This window comes from Durio zibethinus, chromosome 7 (assembly GCF_047325235.1).
Source record: "Durio zibethinus cultivar Kanyao isolate XHJ-2024 chromosome 7, ASM4732523v1, whole genome shotgun sequence".
Taxonomy (NCBI): domain Eukaryota; kingdom Viridiplantae; phylum Streptophyta; class Magnoliopsida; order Malvales; family Malvaceae; genus Durio; species Durio zibethinus.
In genome coordinates this window covers 25694738-25718315 of record NC_143168.1, presented here as the reverse complement: position 1 = coordinate 25718315, position 23578 = coordinate 25694738, and the positions used below count along the sequence as shown (strand labels likewise).

The window sequence follows — 23578 nt, the reverse complement described above, 5'->3', positions numbered from 1 at the left end:
ATCATTCTCTTTCTATTCAACATGCAAAAGACACAACTATAAGCTAAAAAAAAAGGGCCTAAATAAACAACTTAAAGTGAGTGACACAAAAATTCACGTTGACTTCAATCAAAGTAGATAGCCTGTGTTTGAAAGAGCTGCTAAGTTGGTTACCCATATTGGAGCCGTCATTTGTCATAAGATTTCATTTACATACACCAATTGACGACGAGTTCCTAATGATCTAAAGGATGATATATAGCAGTCAGTTGTGGTATGTTTATTCAATTATTTCGTAAAATTTGTTAAATGATCATTTAATTAAAATTCAATATGTTCTTACTAATTGTGTTAAATAATTTAGGAAATGTTTGACGTTCTAATTAACTGTAAAAAGATTGTGTTACAATCTACTGAGAAAGGATTCAGAGACTTAAAAGCAGATTGATAACTTAATATATTTTACTGCTAGCTGATCAAGGTGATGAATTAACTGTTCCACCTACAGCATATGCAGATGTGATAAATGTTGAAGATTGGATAAATTTTATTTGATATCGGGTTTCAAAAGATTTCTCAGTACGTAAACCCATTACCAAAAATATTGTTTATAAGTCTTTATGCAATATAGCCTTTGATCTTCATATGTGATTGATGTAATTTATTTTTTTTGTAGAAAATAAAAAAAAAAAGCAATGAAACATTGGGACCAAACAAAAATATCACCATCGGATAGCGAAAAAATGATATGCAAATATGAAGTATGAGCTTCTATGTATTCGCACACTTATTTTAACATCATTAATGAATATTTATGAACATTCATTTCATACTTCTGATTCTTATATTATGGTAATTTAATAAGAATCAGTGAGCTCTAGCACTAAAGTTTCCAAATGGGATGTCTGGAAACAAGGACATGTACGAAATGATGGATCCTTTGTAGATAATGCAACCAAAGGAATGGCAAAAAAGATTGTATGTATAACTACTTTTTTAATATAATGTATGATTGATATTGTGGTTGTATGCATGACTGTATAGTAGCTTGTATAAATTTATTGTTACAGCCCATCTTATTATTATCTTTCAGGATGATTATGGTGTCAAAGTTAAATCTAGTGAACTAGCAACCTAATATGGCAAAGATCCTTTGTCTTTAGCATTCGGCACTAAAGAAAGTCTTGGTTGCTTTCAAGGGATTGGTAAATTTGTCTTGCCATCAAAGTTTTTTGGTAATCAACTCAAAACCTCGCGAATGAGAAATACACAATATGAAGCAATCATTAAGCAACAATAGTAATGAATTGATGACCAAGAGCAATGCCTCAATGAGAAATAGCAAAGTCTCACTACTTTGGAGTCCATGTTGGTAGTAATGTAGCATAACATGCCAGTAGGCTAATATGGTAGCATCGTCCACGTAGGACAGCTTTCCATTGTAAGTAAAGAAATGAACCCATCATTTGCTACCACCCAAGAAGTATGATTTTGTTTATAATTTTAATACTAATTTATTTATTATATTTATTGATTTAGTTTTAATATTTATATTTCATTCAATATTGTAGCAGGTTGTTGGGACTCATAGTATGACCCTTACTCAGGCTACCATGGATGAGTTATCTAAATATTTACTGGAGCATTTATCTGGAGGAAACTTCATAACCATTGAGTCTAAGAAACGGTTATTTGATAAACCATCATTTTCTTTTATTGGTCCAGAGAAAGTTAAAAAATTTTATGAACTGGATGAATTATCAGCTGCTGATATTATTGTTTATGTAAGGTTAGCTTATAAATATAAATATGTACATTCAATATGTATTAATCTATATTAGGGTGTAATACTAACTAGCAGTGTTGATTGTTATCATGTAGCTTCCTATATAGATAGCTCCATGGGAGATAGTTGACCAACAAATTTAGATTCGTTGACCCCAACTTCATTAGTAAGTGAGTGACAAAATCACTTATTATGCTAATCATGTGATCGAATGCACAAAAAGACTGGCTGATTATTATTTGCTTCCGTATAATACAGTGTAAGTTATATTCCAACCTTACCCAAATCTGATCTGATGTGTAATCCGAGTATATCATTGTTATTATTTTGCAGTCATCATTAGGTACTTATTGTCATTGACACCAAATCCTTAACACCATACTTACTTAATTCAGTTAATCCAACGGCGATGCCTAACCTCGATATTCAAACTTTTATTAAGAGGTATTACACTTTATTTTATTATATATCTTTTATTTTTTCATAAGTAATTTTATTTTTGTATTAAGTATTTTTTTTTTCAATTAGGGTAATATCTACATTCAATAAGAAGACAAAGAAATCGAAATGGGTGTCATTATTGGTAAATGTCAAATTTATTCTTTTATGTTGAGTTAGTGTGGATAAATGTTTCCTAAACCTATTCAATTTAATTTTTAGGTATCTCGTCAACCCGGTAACACTGAATGTGGATATTATGTCCTTCATTTTATGCGTGAGATAGTATTAAATGATTTTTTGACCACACCATTCAAGGTTAGTGTCATAACGTCTAGATCCGGGGATCTATCGCTAGACATTGACTTTTAGGAGTCGCCACCAATCTTTTTTATCTAGGGGCGATTAGCCACCTAAGGAATCTGTCCTTTCAGGGAACCCCTAAGTTTAAGGGTCCCTAAAAGAATAGGTTCAGGTCTACTAACCAGAACAGGGTTCAGGAGTTCGGTTACGTGTGAGGAAGGTTATAGCACCCTCACAACGCCCATCAAAAGATGGTACTAGCTTAAATTTGTGTTATCCAATGAGCCTTAAAATTTTACCAAGTAATTAATTATTGGAAATTATTCTCAATTAACTCTAATACTTTTAGCAGAAATTTGAGAAAATTCTCTCACCTCAAGAGTATACAAGAAAAACTACTGTTTCACTTGCAGAGGCTCTATCGTCGGATTATTAACATTGAAAAAAAAAAAGAATAAAAGAATGATTATTTTTGTGCAGGAAAAATTGATACTTTCAACTTTTCCTCAAAAACCTTTTTTTTTTTTGAAAATTTATTTTTAAGGAAAATTGATACTTTCAACTTTTTCCAAAAAATATTCTTTTGAAACTTTAATTTCGAGGAAAATTGATACTTTCAACTTTTCCTCAAAAATTTATTTTTTTAAAAATTTATTTTTAAGGAAAATTGATACTTTCAACTTTTCCTCAAAAATCCTTTTTTTTTTTAAAATTTATTTTTAAGGAAAATTGATACTTCCAACTTTTTCCAAAAAAATATTCTTTTGAAACTTTAATTTCGAGGAAAATTGATACTTTCAACTTTTCCTCAAAAATTTATTTTTTTGAAAATTTATTTTTAAGGAAAATTGATACTTTCAATTTTTTCCCAAAAATATTTTTTTGGAAACTTTGATTTTCGAGGAAAATTGATACTTTCAACTTTTTCTCAAAAAAAATTTATTTTTTTGAAAACTTTATTTTCAAGGAAAATTGATACTTTCAACTTTTCCTCGAGAATATTTTTTTTGAAATTATTATTTTTATTATTAAAAAATGTTTTTAAATCACAAAAACATAAAATAAGTGAATGAATGACATGCTAGAACCAAAAAAAAAAAAATCAAAACAGGAAAGAAAACATCTTACCAAAAATTGAGCTTAATCCCGAATCAAAACCAATTTAGGCCAACTTTTTGAATCAGGCCTAGATTGTTTCTTGAATGGGTTCCAACTCAAGGCTTTGGTTTTGATTAATGAATGGCTCGGGTTTAAGGTCTTGGGTGAGCCTGTCTTGAAGCTGGTTTTGCTAACAGTATTCCTCTCTATCTTCACAAACATAGGATAGGTAGCTGCCCTTCTTCAAATAAATGCAAAGATGTCTGGTGCTAACATCAATTCTGAAGGTGACACACGAACAATCTCCATGTCTTTTTGAGCAAAGGGGTGGCAGCAACTGACTGTTTTCAGAAAACTGAGAGGCTGGCAAGTTTGGAGCTGTAACAGGTAATGACACATTCAAGGCTAGATATTGCATAGATTGCTGCATGGAAGGTGGCATTGGCAAGCCAGGTGGGAGTCGGAGTAAAGGTTACTGCTGTGGAGGAAAACCATTAATTGACCCGTAGTAACCTTGCCAATATACAAGCATGGAAAGCCCACCATTTGTGGTTGGAGCAGATGATGGCTTCCAGCTGCCAGCCTTGGTACTTTCTTAAAGTTCTTCTGCATTGATCTCAGAAGGCTGGAGAAATCTGCGATTTCCACTAATTGTAGCCGAAAACAAAAGTGAGAGTGTGCAGATCAAAAGTACCGTGACAACAACCATGAGCTTGGCATAAATTCCTTTTAGTTCTCCTTCTCCTCCTTGCCTTCACCAACATACCAGTGCACAAAAGCACGCTTGGCATACATGAGATCAAATTTGTAGTCAAAGCGGGAAAACACTTCTGCAACACTGGTTGAGTTGGAGATCATGCAGACAGCCCTCTGCACCTTGGCAAGGTCTCCTCCTGGAACAACGGTCGGTGGCTGGTAGTTGATACCACACTTAAATCCAGTAGGGGACCAATCACCAAACTGGATTGTGCGCTTGGTCTTGATGGGGGCCACAGCTGCATTCACATCTTTGGGCACAACATCACCTCGATACATGAGGCAGCAAGCCATGTACTTTCCATGGCGTGGGTCACATTTGGCCATCATGGAAGAGGGTTTAAAAGCACTATTGGTGATCTCAGCCACTGATAGTTGCTCATGGTAAGCCTTCTCAGTTGAAATAACAGGTGCATAGGAAGAAAGCATAAAATGAATCCTAGGATAGGGAACCAGGTTAGTCTGGAACTCGATCACATCCACATTCAAAGCTCCATCAAACCTCAAAGAGGTAGTAAGAGATAAGATAACCTGAGAGACAAGGCGGTTAAGATTGGTATAAGTGGGTCATTCAATGTCCAGAGAACGCTTGCAGATGTCATATATGGCTTCATTATCGAGAAGCACAGCAACATCAGTGTGCTCAAGGAGCGAATGAGTGGACAGCACACTGTTGTAAGGCTCTACAACAGATGTAGAAACCTGAGGTGAAGGATACACAGTGAAACCAAGTTTTGACTTCTTTCCATAGTCAACAGAAAGACGTTCCAAGAGAAGAGATCCAAGGCCAGAACCAGTACCACCACCAACAGTATTGAAAACCAAGACCCCTTGGAGTCCGGTACAGTTATCAGTGAGCTTTCGGATACGATCCAATCGAAGATCAACAATCTTTTTTCCAATCGTATAATGGTCACGGGCGAAATTGTTGGCAGCATCTTCTTTCCCACTGATGAGTTGTTCAGGGTGGAACATCTGACGATACGTTTCAGTCCTAACTTCATCGATAACAGTAGGCTCCAGATTAATAAATATAGCACGAGGAACGTGCTTTTCGGCACCAGTTTCACTAAAAAAGGTGTTGAAAGCATCATCTCCTCCACCAACAGTCTTATCACTTGGCATTTGGCCATCAGGCTGAATGCCATGCTCGAGACAGTAAAGCTCCCAGCAAGCATTGCCGACCTGAATACCGGCCTGATTGATATGAATCGAAATACACTCTCTCATTTCTCTTTTTTTTTTTTTGACATTCAAGAAAACCAAAAAAAATCCTAAGAAAATGAAACGACAATTTTTTGTTTGGAAAAAAAGATTGTGGCGTGTATCAAGACGCCTGCCTTCTCCTATTCGGATTCTTCTTCTATCTTTCCTCAGCTTTTTTCTTTTTTTTTTGGTTTTTTTTCTCCTCCTTTTTCAGCTTGTACATTCATTGTTGATAGAGTTTCAATTCAATTCAATTAATCATCCGATGCTAAAGATTAGCATCTAAATAACAATCATCACAATCACAAGCTTAGTCTCAATCTTTCAGCTTTTTTTTTTTCCTTTTTTTTCTTTAATTAATCAGATAATCAAAAGAAAGAAAAATAAAATAAATCATAAAATAAAAATAAAAATGATAAATATGAAATAAAAAAATCTAAAATACAAATGAATAAAAATCCCTGCAACTGAACTTGGATTAGTCTCAATTGACAAAGAATCCCGAACAAAATGAGGTGTCACAGCTGCCCCTCTTTACACATTTTCTGTGAAATAGAAATTGTGCAAAGACGTAAACACCTATTCAAGACTCAACTAGATTTTTTTTTTGCCATTTTGTTTTGCCTTTTTTTTAAAAAAAATTTTGATCAAAGCTCCTCTAAGCAGAGGCTCAATGACTTTGAGAAACATAAACAAAGCTCCTCTAAATAGAGGCAACTTTTTTTTTTGTTTTTGTTTTTTCATTTTTTTTATCAAAGCTCCTCTAAATAGAGGCTCAACGACTTTAGAAAGTAAATTGCTCCTCTAACCAGAGGCACCACGACTTTGAAAAGTAAATTGCTCCTTGACAATCATGTCCAAAGGAGTTGAAAGTTGTATTTAAAAGAATTTCAGGAGATTATGCCTAAAGGTCTTATAAATCAACCCTGATACCAAAAAACATCCTATTTCAAGGAATAAGAACTTACCTGATGAGTTTCTTTTTTCTCAATTTTGAAAATGTCTTCACATCTATCTTCTCTATGTGGGATCTTGAAACACCCCTGCTTCTTGAATTTATACACTATACTTTCCTGAAAGTAGTGTATGCTATGCAATGCATATGAATTTTAATGCATGCTATGCAAATGTTGGCCAATTAATTCCTATTCAATATATGGTACTCAAGTTTTTCAAGCTCTTTTCTTGGGTGTCAAGCCTTTTGATTCTTCAAAGATCCAATTACACTGCTCTTCTAAGATCGAACTAGTGTAGCTCTCAATTGTCTTTTCCACTCACATTCTTCCTTGTTCAGTTTCTCAATACTTTGGAATAAGCTTCATCAATCGATCATCACTTGACCATCATTCAATGAATTTCTCAGCACTAACAAATTTCAAAACAAGTTTCATTCACCATCACTGGGTCATTACTCATAGGTGTCTCAACATTAACCATTCCAAAACAAACTTTATCCACTGATTGTTCTCATCATTCAATCATAACTTGCAAGTCATATCGACCAATTCATCCTTGTACTCATCACTTGGTTATACCACTTTTCAAGATTTGCCCCATTATATTCTCCATTTGATCACATCATATATCTTTCCAAATCATCTCTTTTAGGTTTCTACCGTTTTTTCATTTTGTTACCACCATCATCTTAGATTTTTTTTCAAATGAATGCAAGATTCTTTTAAACACATATTCATTCATTCATTATCATTTCAAATCTTGATAAATACAATGCAATCAAGCATTTTCTCAATTCATTCTAGGGGTGTAACAATAAGAGAACACAAGGTGAATTATGGTAAAGATAATCAATGAATATCTATTTTGGTACAAAACAAATGGGAAAGGAAATAAATTGGATACATGTCATTGGGATGGATGGTATATCCAAATGATGAATATTCAAACAATTCTCAACATTAATCTAGGATTCTTTTTCGAAAACTCATTCCATTTATTGTTGAAGTCATCTTGAGCTTGGTGAACTTTGCCCCAATCTTTGAGGGATCTTCAGATGTCTTTGATCTTCCATTCATGTGAGCTATTTGACCTGGATCTTTTTTTTTTTTTTTACCAAAATCACCCTTTCAGATTTTCAATTTGAATCTCTTTTTTTCATTTTCTCACTTTTTCCTTTTTTTTTTATCATATTCTTTTCTTTTTGCTCATTTTTCATCCATTGTTGATATCTTCCATACATCCAACTTTAGAGTAATGTAGCATGATTCCATTGTTTCATCATGAGCATGCCTTCGCTCAACATATGATCATTCAAGTTAAGCATTCACACTTGATCTAAATGGGCTTTTCAAGGTTATAATGTAGGTCAAAGTGAGGGGTCATAAAAGAAATGGATATAATAGGCTCAAAATATATATTAAAAAGGTTCAAGACTGAAGGATCATTTGATGCAATTTGGCATTTTGCTCCCACATCATTTCACTACTTTTTTTTTCTCACACAAAAGATTCTCATTACTTTACCCCAAGTCATGTGTGGTATTTATTTTTTCTTTTTTTTTCTTTTTCCATTTTTGAGACCTTTTGTGATATTTTTTTCAAAAATTGCCCCCCAGTGTAGAGGGTGATCCTAGGTTGGGGTTCCTCCGAAAAAGAAATCATAATAGGCTCAAAGGGATAGCAATAAATGGTTTTTCGAATGGTAAAAGAAAGATGGCCATTTTTCATCTCAATTGTGAATACTTTTCTTGAACATCATCTATTGAACAAAGCTCATGAACCTGTATAAAAGATTACACATCTTCGAGATATATCTATTTCACCTCTAGTAACTGCTTACTTTTTTGCTCAAATGATCTCCTCATATTAATATGGATGAGTTCTCAAAATTAAATCCTAGAATTATGGTTATCATTGTCTAAATATTCATCATCTGAAATTTAAGAATGGGAATGTAAAGTTATGAAAGGTAACAGGGCATGAAATAATGGTCGAGTGAAAAAGAAAATGTAATAAAATGCATTAACTTGCCCTTATTAAGATGATAACAAGTGAAATCATATTGCAGAAAAGAAATCCTAACATTACTTTAAAAGAACTCTTAGAATGACAAGTAGCATTCAACCAGTTTTAACATTCTCTTTAAAATCATGCCCCTAGACAACTAGGTGAAGGATTTTTATCTCGCCCCATTGATTCATTGTGACTCTTCATATTTTTGATCCTCAAACAAAATGATTGGGCTTTTCCTGTCGAGTTCTAAAGATACAGGCTTGACCATTTGAGCGGTTGCTTCCATTATCATGCTCCCTGTTGTATTGCTTCTGGTAAAGATAATCTTGTCAACATTGAGATGATATGCCAAAGGAATCACAACTTTCAGGCCCAATCCAGTCAGAATATTCAAGACATTTAGAAGAAAACTAACCTTTTTACATACGTTAGCCAGCTCCAAACAGGTGATAGATACCAACTCGAGAGGCTTTAGTATTGCAACACAATCTGTAGCCAAAGCAAGAGCTACTTTTCAGGCGACCATCAACAGTGGATACTTTCATAGAGTAATCAATCCAATGATCCCAAGTGGTTCTTTAAGCACATAACTCTTAAATGTCTTAATAGGAAAAGAGATGGCAACCTTTTACTTCGTATCTAAACTTTCGGCAAGGTACATATAGTACTCAAAATATCCAACAACATCATCAATGTCCCAAGTTGCTTCATCAAGTGGTTTCCCGTAACCAATCGCTCAAGCTTTGCTAATTCAAATTTTCTCTTTGTTATTTTGGAAACGATGGCCCGTAAATACTTGGCATGAACAACGTCAGAAGCTGAAGCCTAATTTTTGCTTTTGTTTCTAAAAAGAGCTCTCTGAGCAGTAGCCACCATAAGCTTCACATCTTTAGCTATAGCTGCTGAAATATGATTGATATTCTGTTCAATTGTAGGATAGATAATTGAAATTCACTTCTTGAAAACAGGCTCTCTCCACTCGCTGTCGATGAGTAACATTCGACTCAAAATTTGGATCACCATATTAAATCAATTTGCCCTTAAAATCTTATTCAACTCCCCTTTTAACTTCTCCTGAGCTTTTTTTATTCTCTCGAGACGACTGAAATTTTTTTGTTCCATTAGTCTGGCTTGAGCTCTTGTATTAGTGAATGGGGTTATTTGGTGGAGCTATCCTTAAACCTCTAGCACCATAATTATGATTAAAAATGATATGCTATGCTTTATGTATGATGCTTTGATGCACGAATGAAATGTACATTTTTTTGATGAATTCTAATATGAAATGGATGCAAATAATTGTGTTAAAACATGATCATGAAAGTAATGTAGATGCATAAAATCAGACAAACAATATAGTTAGTTTCATGGATGAAATGAAAATGATGCTGATGCTTAGTGTTACATATGATAATGAAAATGATGCACAAAGTCAGGCAATCAAAATGATTAGATAAACACCCTTTTTATGTCTTAATTTCAGGATATATCTATCATTGGATAGAAAGGACTATATCCTAGGTTTAGGCACTTCTAAGGTTCACTATATGTGGTTCAAGGTTAAAATCTAAAGGTTTTCAAGTAATTAATTATTAGAAATTATTCATAATTGACTCTAATACTTTTAGCAGAAAATTGAGAAAATTCCCTCACCTCAAGAGTATGCAAGAAAAACTATTGTTTCACTTGCAGAGGCTTCATCGTCGGATTATTTAACATTGAAAAAATATAAAAAGGAATAAAAGAATGATTATTTTTGTGCAGGAAAAATTGATACTTTCAACTTTTTCCCAAAATATTTTTTAGAAATGTTAATCTCGAGGAAAATTGATATTTTTAACTTTTCCTCAAAATATCTTTTGAAAACTTTAATTTCGAGAAAAATTGATACTTTCAACTTTTCCTCAAAATATCTTTTGAAAACTTTAATTTCGAGGAAAATTGATACTTTCAACATTTTCAAAAAAATATTCTTTTGAAACTTTAATTTCAAGAAAAATTGATACTTTCAACTTTTCCTCAAAATATCTTTTGAAAACTTTAATTTCGAGGAAAATTGATACTTTCAACTTTTTTCAAAAAATATTCTTTTGAAACTTTAATTTCAAGAAAAATTGATACTTTCAACTTTTCCTCAAAAATTTATTTTTTTGAAAATTTATTTTTAAGGAAAATTGATACTTTCAACTTTTCCCCAAAAATATTTTTTTGAAAACTTTGATTTTCGAGTAAAATTTATACTTTCAACTTTTCCTCAAAAACCCTTTTTTGAAAATTTATTTTTAAGGAAAATTGATACTTTCAACTTTTCCTCAAAAAAAAATTCATTTTTTTGGAAACTTTATTTTCAAGAAAAATTGATACTTTCAACTTTTCTTCGAGAATATTTTTTTTGAAATTATTATTTTTATTATTAAAAAATATTTTTAAATCACAAAAACATAAAATAAGTGAATGAATGACATGCTAGAACCAAAAAAAAAAAATCAAAACGGGAAAGAAAACATCTTACCAAAAATTGAGCTTAATCTCAAATCAAAACCAATTTAGGCCAATTTTTGAATCAGGCCTAGATTGTTTCTTGAATGGGTTCCAACTCAAGGCTTTGGTTTTGATTAATGAATGGCTCGGGTTTAAGGTCTTGGGTGAGCCTGTCTTGAAGCTGGTTTTGCTAACTATATTCCTCTCTATCTTCACAAACATAGGATAGGCAGCTGCCCTTCTTCAAATAAATGCAGAGATGTCTGGTGCTAACGTCAATTCTGGAGGTGACACACGAACAGTCTCCATGTCCTTCTGAGCAAAGGGGTGGCAGCAACTGACTGTTTTCAAAAAACTGAGAGGCTGGCAAGTTAGGAGCTACAACAGGTAATGACACATTCATGGCTAGATATTGCATAGATTGCTGCATGGAAGGTGGCATTGGCAAGCCAGGTGGGAGTCGGAGTAAAGGTTGCTGCTGTGGAAGAAAACCATTAGTTGACCCGTAGTAACCTTGCCAATATATAAGCATGGAAAGCCCACCATTTGTGGTTGGAGCAAATGATGGCTTCCAGCTGCCAGCCTTGGTACTTTCTTAAAGTTCTTCTGCATTGATCTCAGAAGGCTAGAGAAATCCGTGATTTCCACCAATTGTAGCCGAAAACAAAAGCAAGAGTGTGCAGATCAAAAGTACCATGACAACAACCTCGAGCTTGGTGTAAATTCCCTTTAGTTCTCCTTCTCCTCCTTGCCTTCACCAACATACCAGTGCACAAAAGCACGCTTGGCATACATGAGATCAAATTTGTAGTCAATGCGTTAAAACACTTCTGCAACACTGGTTGAGTTGGAGATCATGTAGACAGCCCTCTGCACTTTGGCAAGGTCTCTTTCTGGAACAACTGTAGGTGGCTGGTAGTTGATACCACACTTAAATCCAGTAGGGCACTAATCAACAAACTGGATTATGCGCTTGGTCTTGATGGGGGCCACAGCTGCATTCACATCTTAGGGCACAACATCACCTCGATACATGAGGCAGCAAGCCATGTACTTTCCATGGCGTGGGTCACATTTGGCCATCATAGAAGAGGGTTCAAAAGCACTGTTGGTGATCTCAACCACTAATAGTTGCTCATGGTAAGCCTTCTCAGCTGAAATAACAGGTGCATAGGAGGAAAGCATAAAATGAATCCTGGGATAGGGAACCAGGTTAGTCTGGAACTCGGTCACATCCACATTTAGAGCTCCATCAAACCTCAAAGAGGTAGTAAGAGATGAGATAACCGGAGAGACAAGGCGGTTAAGATTGGTATAAGTGGGTCATTCAATGTCCAGAGAACGCTTGCAGATGTCATAGATGGCTTTATTATCGAGAAGCACAGCAACATCAGTGTGCTTAAGAAGTGAATGAGTGGACCGCACACTGTTGTAAGGCTCTACAACAGATGTAGAAACCTGAGGTGAAGGATACACAGTGAAACCAAGTTTTGACTTCTTTCCATAGTCAACAGAGAGACGCTCCAAGAGAAGAGATCGAAGGCCAGAACCAGTACCACCACCAACAGTGTCATAACGTCTAGATCTGGGGATCTATCGCTAGATATTGACTTTTAGGGAGTCGCCACCAATCTTTTTTATCTAGGTGCGATTGGCCACCTAAAGAATCTGTCCTTTCAGGGAACACCTAAGCTTAAGGGTCCCTAAAAGAATAGGTTCAGGTCTGCTAACCAGAACAGGGTTCGGGAGTTCGGTTACGTGTGAGGAAGGTTATAGCACCCTCACAACGCCCATCAAAAAATGGTACCAGCTTAAATTTGTGTTATCCAAAAGCCTTAAAATTTTACCAAGTAATTAATTATTGAAAATTGTTCTCAATTGACTCTAATACTTTTAGCAGAAAATTGAGAAAATTCCCTCACCTCAGGAGTATGCAAGAAAAACTACTGTTTCACTTACAGAGGCTCCGTCGTCGGATTATTTAAAGAAAAAAAAATCAAAATTAAGATAGAAAGGAAGGAAAGAATGATTTTTTTTTTGTAGGGAAAATTGATACTTTCAACTTTTCCCTAAAAATATTTTTTGGAAATTTCGATTTTCAAGGAAAATTGATACTTTTAACTTTTCCTCAAAAACCCCTTTTTTGAAAATTTATTTCTAAGAAAAATTGATACTTTCAACTTTTCCCTAAAAATATTTTTTTTTCGAATTTTTTTATTTTTATTTAAAGAGAATAAAATAATAAAAATAAATAAAAAGAATATTACATAAACCTAATCTAATAAATAAAAAATAAAATAAACAAAGAAAGAAAAAAAGAAAAAAAAAACCTGGAACGGCTCGGATTGTGGCTCGGCTCGGCTCGGAAGAGGGGCAGCACGCGCAGGTCAGGAAAGCGGGTCGACGCTCGGGTCGGGTCGGGTTCGGCAAAACGCGCGGATCCCCTGGTTAACTTAAAGCCAAAACGACGTCGTTTTGGGAGGGTATAAAAGGCACCTTCCTCCGTTTTTCGGCAGAACGCTCCTCCCCCTCTCTCTCTCTTCTTCCTTTTTCTCTCCCTTCTCTCTAGAAACTGAAGAACATCGGTGCCGGATTCTGGAAATTTTCGTCGGAATCTGGAAATTTCACCGGAAGTTGGCCGAAAAGTCGTCGGTTTCTGGGATTCTTCGTCGAAAACTGGGCTGGTCGCCGGAAACTTCAATGTTCGCCGGAATTGTTGCAGGAAAATTTAAATTTCGTCGGAATTTTCGTCGGAATCTGGAAATTTCCCAGAAATTTCCAGAAAAATTTTTCGCCAAAAATCTCTAAAAATTTTTTCTCACTCCCAGAACACTCCTAAACTTTTCCTAGCTTCCTATACGCCTCCTTTTCTCTCAAATCAGTAGCTTTGCTTACTGTTTTCTGTGTGTTGCATTCTGTTCCAGAGTCCCTGTTATAGGGATTGATCAGGAGTTCCTGATCAATCCCAATTCCTCCTTAGACGGGAATTCAATCTTTGAATCCCACTGGACTCTTCTGATTGAATTCCCATTTCCAATGGGATTCTTCAGCCTTCAATCTCAACCCTCCAAAATCAAAATCAAATAAAATAAAAAACTAGATAATTAGAGAAGATAAATTAGCAGATAAAAAAATATATCAGATATATAATTAGATAAGTAAAAATACAAAAATGAATAAAATAAAAAAGATAAAAATATATATATATATACATAAATAATAAAATACACATAAATACTAACAAAAAATAAATAAATAAATATATACATATATTAATACATAATAATAATAAATAATACAATACATAAAATACAAAAGAAGAAGAAAAGAAGAAAAAAAATACAAGATAAAATTGAATTGGGCTTACCCATTTGGGCCAGGCCCAATTGATTTGGGCCGGACCCAATTGGGTGTCTACAAACAGCATTGAAAACCAAGACCCCTTGGAGTCCAGTACAGTTATCAGAGAGCTTTCGGATACGATCCAAACAGAGATCAACAATCTCTTTTCCAATCGTATAATGGCCACGGACGAAATTGTTGGCAACATCTTCTTTCCCACTGATGAGTTGCTCAGGGTGGAACAGCTGACGATACGTTTCAGTCCTAACTTCATCGATAATAGTAGGCTCCAGATCAACAAATATAGCGCGAGGAACGTGCTTTCCGACAACAGTTTCGCTGAAAAAAGTGTTGAAAGCAGCGTCTCCTCCACCAACAGTCTTATCACTTGGCATTTGGCCATCAGGCTGAATGCCATGCTCGAGACAGTAAAGCTCCCAGCAAGCATTGCCGACCTGAATATCGACCTGACCGATATGAATCAAAATACACTCTCTCATTTCTCTTTTTTTTTTTTTGAGATTCAAGAAAACCAAAGGAAATCCTAAGAAAATGAAACGATAATTTTTTGTTTGGAAAAAAAGATTGTGGCGTGTATCAAGACGCCTGCATTCTCCTATTAGAATTCTTCTTCTATCTTTCGTCTATTTTTTTCTTTTTTTTGTTTTTTTTTCTCCTCTTTTTTTAGCATGTACATTCATTGTTGATAGAGTTTCAATTCAATTCCAATTAATCATCCAATGCTAAAGATTAGCATCTAAATAACAATCATCACAATCACAAGCTTAATCTCAATCTTTCAGTTTTTTTTTTTCCTTTTTTTTTAATTAATCAGATAATCAAAAGAAAGAAAAAGAAAATAAATCATAAAATAAAAATAAAAATGATAAATATGAAATAAAAAAATCTAAAATACAAATGAATAAAAATCCCTGCAACTGAACTTAGATTAGTCTCAATTGACAAAGAATCCCAGACAAAATGAGGTGTCTACAGTTAGTATAAATTTCATAAATTTAAATATATCCTCAAAAAAATAAAAAGATATATTATGTTCTCATTTATTAACATTTACTTATGATTTTTTTCTAGTAAAAAAAGCTTCATGAAAGAGGAACTGGATAAAGTTCGTAAAGAATAGTGTGATTATGTATTATCATTTATCAATGTTGATAAACCTTGAGGTTAGACATTGTTAGTTGAATGTAAATATACGAGGAACAAATTGTTATAATATGTTTAACATACCATGTTGAATGAAAACTTTAAGTTTGTACATTGGGGTATTGATTTAATATTATTGGTATACTTAATATGAATACACTATGTTACTTAATAAATTATTGAGCATGATTATTTCATAAAAGTATATTAATATAACAACATTATCAGTTTTAATTTCGAATGTGTAGTCAATTTATTGAAATAAAACAATGTTCATTATGTAAATTCCAAAATATAATTTGTAGTATTGCATATATAAACCAAATATTTTTTTGGCATAAATATACAACTGACTTCAAATATTTTTTGGGCGTAAACCTACAACTGACTTGACATATACAATATCAAAAATATTTTTTTGATGGGATTAATGAAGGCATTTTAGCAAGAAAACGCCTTGAATCATCCCTAACATGTTATTGAAGGCATTTTTAACCAAAACCACCTTCAATAATCCCACCTAAAAATATATAGTGTAGAATATTAAAGGCGTTTTGGAAAAAAAAATACTTTCAAGAATTCGTACCAAATATTGTGTATGGATTATTGAAGACATTTTTGAAAAAAACCACGTTCAGTAATTTCTGTTAAAATTTATTTATTGGATTATTGAAGGTGATTTCATCCAAAAACTTCTTCAAGAATCGCTTTCATATTTTTTCTATGAATTTTTAAAGGCATATTACGCAAGAAAATACCTTGAATAATCTCTAACAAAATGTTATTATAGGTGTTTCTTACCAAAATTGCTTTCAATAATCACACCTAAAATTTTATTGTGTGGAATATTAAAGGTATTTTGGGCAAAAAACGCCTTCAAGAATCCTTTCTAACTTTTGTCTATAGATTATTGAAGACATTATTTACACAAATCGCTTTTAATAATCCTAAATAAAAAATTTATTGATTAGATTATAAAAGGCAATTTCGGCAAAAAACGCTTTCAAGAATCGGCTCGATATTTTTCTTATCGATTATTAAGGGTGTTTCTCTACCAAAATGCCTTTAATATTCTTTTCAAAAATTTTTAAAGCAATTGGTGAAGGCATTTTTGTCAAGAAAATGCCTAGAATAATCAATTACAAATAATCTCTACAAAAACCCAAAAAAAGGCTAAAGGAAGGGATCGAATCTATCACATTATGATTAATATCCGTACATCCTAAAATTTTGATATGATATTTATTGAAGGCATTTTTAACAAAAAAATGCCTTCAATAAGACTGTGAAATTTATTGGTGAAATTATTAAAGGTATTTTTTTTGTAAAAAATACCTTCAATAATTAGATACATTTTTTTACGAAGGGATTATTGAAGGCGTTGTCTGCCAAAAACACCTTTAATAATTCCCTATCAATTTTTTAACGGGATTATTCAAGCCATTTTCTATTAAAAATACCTTTCATATTCACTCAAATTTTTAAGGCAAGATTATTCAAAACGTTTTAATTGAGAAACGCTGCTAATATCAAGTCTTGGGTGATGTTTATTAGTAACAACGCTACTATTTGAATATTTAGTGGCATTTTTATAATAAACACCTTAAGTTTTATCAAAATACGAAAGCTAGAGGCGTTTGTAAGTGAAACACCGCTCTAAGGCGTTTGTAAGTGAAACACCGCTCTAAGGCGTTTGTAATAAAACAATTATTTTTTTTACATTAAAGGCAGTTAAAGGTGGTTAAAAAGCCTTCCATCACATATAAACAAAAATGAAATTAATCTATTATGTGACAAATTTGAAAAGAGCAATAATAAGAAAATCCTGACTCAATGTTAAGCATTCAACATAAAATCAAATAAAATTAAGCATTTTTTATTATACTACAGAAAATTAAATATTTATTAGATGTGAGAGAACACCATTTTGACAAGAGGCTAACATAAGCTTTCATCTGAAATGTGCAGAACATCATATTCATCTACTTTTTGTTAAGCATTCATTTGTTAAGGATGATTCAGGAGAGTATTATTGCAATATTAACAAGGAAGAAAGATTTCCAGAAAACCACATTTATTATTGTGAAAAATGTCATTGCTTGTTTGTTGCTCACATAGAATACATGCTTTTTCGTCTAAACTTACATATGTCACATATCTACTCTCTCTAGAAAGAATCTTCTCAATCTTTGCTAAAAATTTTGAAAGGAAAAACAATACATGAAAAATACTTTGCACATAACAAACAATTTCAATTTTTCATACAACATGCATTAATTTGTTATCTCCTATTTACGGGAAATTTTGCTGGTCTAAACATTTTTTACATAGATTTATTGCAATTTATTAGGATTTATCGCTTGTTGGCATGATTGATTAGTTTTGCTATGGTCTAAGCTATAGACATTTCTGTTCAAGAAGCAATTTTCAGTAATTATTTAGCTTTTACCAATCATAACGCTTTGAAAGAGAAATGACTTATTTTACATAGATTCAAATTGATAATATATACATCATACAAAACATCAATAAGTAATGATCATTTACTATATATACTATTATATGTTTTTGTAACTAATTAAGACGTTGAATTGATACTTTTGCTATTTATTTTTGTTTTTTTTTTTTTGAATAAATTAAAGTGAAAAAAATAAAAAATAATTAAAAACATAAGACAAATAACCAAAAAAAAATGCATCAATAATAGGAGCATATTTGCTTTGTATAAAATAAATTTCATGATATATCTTAATTGGGTGCATATGTAGAATTTCATCTCGAAAGTAGATTTAGTGAACCAAATCGGAATGCCGATTGACTTTGTGAACCAAGTAGATTTAATAAAACAGCTTTTCTCAAGGGTTATGTTTTAAGTTATAGATGACTGCATATTTTTTGTAATTACTAGTAGACCTACTAAATTATATATTCATATAATTATGTTTGATTTGTATAAAATATAAAAATTATTGAGTCATAATTTGTATTAACACGTTAGATATAAAATATTTATTTTTTAGTTTTTATCAAATCTATATACAGGTTTTTGTTAATTTTAACCCTGTCACTTTCATATTTATTTTGTATTAAATCATTATATCATATTTAAAATTATCAGGTTTAATTAATGTAAATTTAAGTTGTAAGCCTATCTTTGTATTTTGAGATAAGGGCTAACTCTATTTAAGATGATAAACTATATTTATCACCAAATTTTCAACAAGTGCAATATTAACACTACTAGTTTGTGACCCATGCAATACATGAATTATTCTATTTATTTAAATATGTGTTTACACTGTAAAATTTATATTTTTCTTACAATTATATCTAAGTTCCAAATTTTATGAAAAATATAAAATATAAATATATATATTCAATTAACATGTCATAAGAATATTAAACTTTACTATTATTATCTTGATCAAAGTGTTGAAAATAAATGTGAAAAATAAGAGATATTAGAATGGATCAAAAAGTGAAAAAAAAATTGAATATAAATATAATATTGGTTTTTTTAGGAAAACATAAATATTGAATGATCAATTAAATGATAAAAGAAGTATCCACATACTTTTACTAAATTATGATTTTAATCAAAATATTAAAAAATAAATCAAGAAATGTATGACAAACAAAAAAAAATTTGAATAAAACTAATGTCAGAAGAAGAAATCATCTAAATAAAATAAACAATAAAATTATGAAAACAATACAAATCTTAAAGGAAAATAGAATACGGAAAAAAATGATGTAGAACAAATTATTAATTATTAATAGACTTAAAGTGATATATGTTTTTTGAATTTAAAAAATAATAATAAAGTATTTCAAAATAAAAAAAAAGTGATATATGTGATTTTAAATTTAGGAAAAATAATTTTGTTTTAATTATGTCTTTTTTCATATTTATAGTAAAAAAATCAATAATTTAATTTGCTTTTAAATTTTCAATATTTAATTAAAGATTAGTTACTTGGTTAATGAATATTTTGTCATGTATTATTATCTTCTTATTTATGTAATGTCAATCTAACCCCAAACTAAAGTTTAAATTCACCATCTATATAAAAAATATTAATTTCATCTATTTTAGTCTTAATTATTTTTTGAAGGAATTTTATATATCATAGGACATATGAAAACATTAAAAGATTATTATTGTAATGCGAATAAAATATAACTACAAGTATTATATGTTATTATTGACTTATAATCTTATTTAACTTATTAAATAAAGTCTTTTTTATAACTCTTAACTTAATTTATACACTTAAAAATAATTTAAAATGAATGTTGATTATATATTTATTTTACACGATGAAATTATAACAATGCATATCTTTCATGCATGCATTTAGTTTTATTGACTATCATACAAAAATCAATTAATTTAAAATAAAATATTGAAAACATATATTACAAATATAATAATAAAAATGCACTATTTAAATATATTCATGCTTTACATAACATATAATAATAAATAAATAAATAAATGAAGTCCAAAGGTTTAAAATTGTTTTACAATGTACTTATATAGTTTAAATGCAAGATAAATAATATTTACATGTTTTATATAAAAAATACTTAGGTTAATTTTAAATGAGATTTTATTTTTATTTTTCATTGGAATGATCTCAATAATCTTATCTCACTTAAATGAATATAAAGATTATAAATTATTTAACATAAAAAATTTGGATAAATATAATTTTTTATGATTTGAAATATCTTTTAAATTTAAATAATATGATTATTTAGTGATCAATTACAATTAAAGAACTATCCTATGTGTCAATAGTATAGATTGTCTGCATAAGATTACATGCAAGCAAACCTTATCAAATAAGCATATATGCTGTAATATAATATTATATATAATTTGATTTAAAAAAATAGATACAAGTCTAAAAGAATTTGAATAAATAAACAGTTACAAAATAAAATTTAAAATTAAAATAATAAGGGAAAAATATATAAAATAGTTATTGTGGTAATTTTCAATGCTCTAAAAAAAATTGTACCTTAAGGGGAAAACCACAAAGCTAACATATTCTCAACCAAACTGACAGCAAGATTTTACCTGATAATACGGAAATACAAATTAATTTTGTTTGAGCCTCAAGGACAATAATATTAATTTTAATTCTTAATTATTCACTTCTAATGGATTTTGTAAATTATTTTACGTCATCTTCTTTACCAAATTAAAACCTATTTCATATTTGATGTGCTAAATTTACATTTTTAATCTATTTCTTTACCATAAAGAAAAATACAAAATAATATCCAAATCACATAAAATAACACCACACATAAATTTATTTATTCTCAAATTAAAGTGCAGGATATGCCACTGCGCTATGCATGCAGTTTACATGTTTATTGTAGTTTAATAATAAGAAAAAAAACATTGCTTCCATGAAGGAAGCACAATTTTATTTAGTGGATACAGCACACACACAGATAAAGCACGCACAATCCTTGTAATTCCCAAATTGTGCCCAAGTGGAGTTTTGAGTATTTTCTCAGTTCGTGATCTTCTCTTCTTTGGTTTCAAAGTGGAAGTTGTAGTAATTAGCACCAGTGAAGGTGCCGCCTTGCACTTCAGTCGTAACAGTGGCTCCATTATAAAGAGTGTCTCTTTGCATGAATGTGAAGGGAACATCACACTTACCATTTGTTGCAATTAGATGTACCGTCACCTTAGTCATTGCAGGCACACTAACTTTGTGGACAACTTCCACAACAGAGGTTGATGTCGTGGTCTCTCCCCACTCGGTAGTTGATTGAACTTCACCGGATAATTCAACTTTTCCCTCAAAAATGAGTGGAAGGCCGATGTCGAACGTGGTTTTCATACCTAACTTTAGCGAAAACATAGTCTTCCACGAACTAGTCTTGGTATCTGTGTAGGAAAGTTTCACGTCTAAAGCGCTAGATTGCTGGGTATAGTTATCTGCAGAATTCTTGGCAACAAGGAGGACTCTTTCGTCGTAGACCCTAGAATTATCAAGATCATATTTGACATTATAAATGTCCCTTGTCAAGACAGGCTCCTCCACCGTTAGCTGGGCCTCTTTGGTAACACTGGGGACTGATGCATTAAGGCAGCTCGTCTTTCCCTCGATTGAGAGGCGCTTGCAGAAATTATTGTTGCCCAAGTTAAGAAGACCAATTGTCGTACTGTTAACTATGACGGGGCGAAACAAGGTGTCCTTGTTGTTGCTACTGATGTCATTAGAGTCCGCCCAAATCCAATTTGGGCTGCGCCTCCAAAATTTATTGGAAGAAATGGTCTTCATGCGGACGACTCCATCATTAGTGTTGAAAACCTCGCATGGCACGGTTGAATCACCTATATCATTAGTTGAAAACTGCAAATATGGGTAACCCTCGATCTGACGCAGACACAGATACTGACCATTATCTCCTTTGAATGCCACGTACCTAGGGAGAATCACCAACGACTGCCAATCAATAATTGTGAAGATATCAAAGCTATTACTATCATAAACTTTGTAGTTTGCCAACACGCTGCGAGCAAATTTTTTATTGTCGAACCGCCATAAGCATAAATAGCATCCTGATTGGACGTGCATAATTCGAACCGTATTTGTTGAAGGGTCTACAGAGATAGGCTTGAACAATGTGCACGACTCCTTGGATTGGTCTTCCTCCGGCTTGACGGCGGTTGCAGTAATCCAGTATTGCTGCGCTGGATTTCCAGTGATGGAAAGATTTTTGGTTCGTACCCAATATTTATTGTTTTGACAGCTCCTTATGTGCACCATGCCATTAGTGCTAGCAGTCTCCACTTCAAATCTCGCATATGGACTCACAGCCTGAGTTTCCATGAAGCGGATATACCCATTAGACTCCCCATCATCATGGATGTAGCCCAAGTAATCGATCTTGTCATTGGATTTGAGGACGATATACCTTGGCAATGCCAATGTTAAGGCCAAAGCCATGTTTCGCTAGCTCTTTGAATTTGCTCTCTTGGTGTTTTTCACTCTTGTGCTTGCTTATCACAACCACCTACGTTACCTATTTATATCCAAAATTTCTTTATTCCCTTGGAATTGGATGATATTGAAGCGTGCATGTGACTATGTGAAACATGTGCATCAATTCCGACCATTAACACTTCATTATCTTCTTCTTTTTTTTTTTATTTCTTTGCTCTGAATTTATCCCGGAGCCTTGCACCAAAACAAAAAATACGTTTTCAATTATTTTAATTCGATGGACCAAATTTGTCCGTCATTATGTAAGCATATTCTTTTTTTTTTTAACGAATTTACCCAAAAAAATTGTGCCGAAGTAATAGGGGTATAAAACACATGCAAATTTACTCACATTCTATTATAATAATTTATAATTCGGTAAAGCTGAATATCCTTTCTCTGATTGTCTAAATTTTATAATAAAATAATTATTTTTTACGTTAAAAGCAATTAAAGGTGATTTAGATGCTCTGAACGCCACCACCTGTTTCTAGGCCATTCCAATTTTAATTCTTTAAAAACTCTACATAAAGATTAGGAACAAATTTTTCCTTCTATATTTTGGTTTTCAAATTGTTCAGCGGCGTGAGCTCCGGTGCCAACCATGGAGCAGCTACGCTTGTGTACAACACTCATGTAGCGGTTACATGTCTATCAAAAGAGACTTTCTTCTCAACAACGGTTGTAGATTCATGAATTTTTTTTAGAATGTTCATTTATAATATATATATATATATATATATAATCCATAAATTTATCAATTTTGTTAATCGAAGGAGTGTTTATATGAAAATTTTGGGGATGTTTCGGAAAATTTTTTTCAAATTTTTTTATTTTTTAATTTTTGAAGGTGTCCACCTCGATGAGCAGATCGACCCCTGCTCAACAAGTAAGATGAATTTAAAACCATAAGCTAAGCTAGATCACATGCAAAAGATTAATTTATGCAGTATCTGAGATTATTAATATGATGATTAATTGTGTCGATTTATTGTTAGGTCAGATGACATATATGCTAATTAGACTTTTAAAAATTGTGAATT

General features: G+C 32.1%; 1 protein-coding gene and 2 pseudogenes across 1 annotated transcript; all 3 read right to left on the bottom strand.

The window, feature by feature from the left end:
- Positions 1-4033: 4033 nt before the first annotated feature.
- Positions 4034-6403, bottom strand: LOC111310494 (tubulin alpha chain pseudogene; annotated as a pseudogene).
- Positions 6404-11721: 5318 nt separating this feature from the next.
- LOC149518243 (tubulin alpha chain-like) lies at positions 11722-15281 on the bottom strand (annotated as a pseudogene).
- Positions 15282-20824: 5543 nt separating this feature from the next.
- LOC111277572 (uncharacterized) lies at positions 20825-22563 on the bottom strand. Its single transcript, XM_022863990.2, has one exon. It carries the CDS (start codon positions 22497-22499, stop codon positions 21054-21056), a length of 1446 nt encoding a protein of 481 aa, XP_022719725.2. The 5' UTR covers positions 22500-22563; the 3' UTR covers positions 20825-21053.
- Positions 22564-23578: the final 1015 nt, after the last annotated feature.

What these genes read in the sequence shown, in the direction of transcription:
- LOC111277572 (XM_022863990.2), bottom strand. Translation starts at nt 22,499, where the DNA reads ATGGCTTTGGCCTTAACATTGGCATTGCCAAGGTATATCGTCCTCAAA.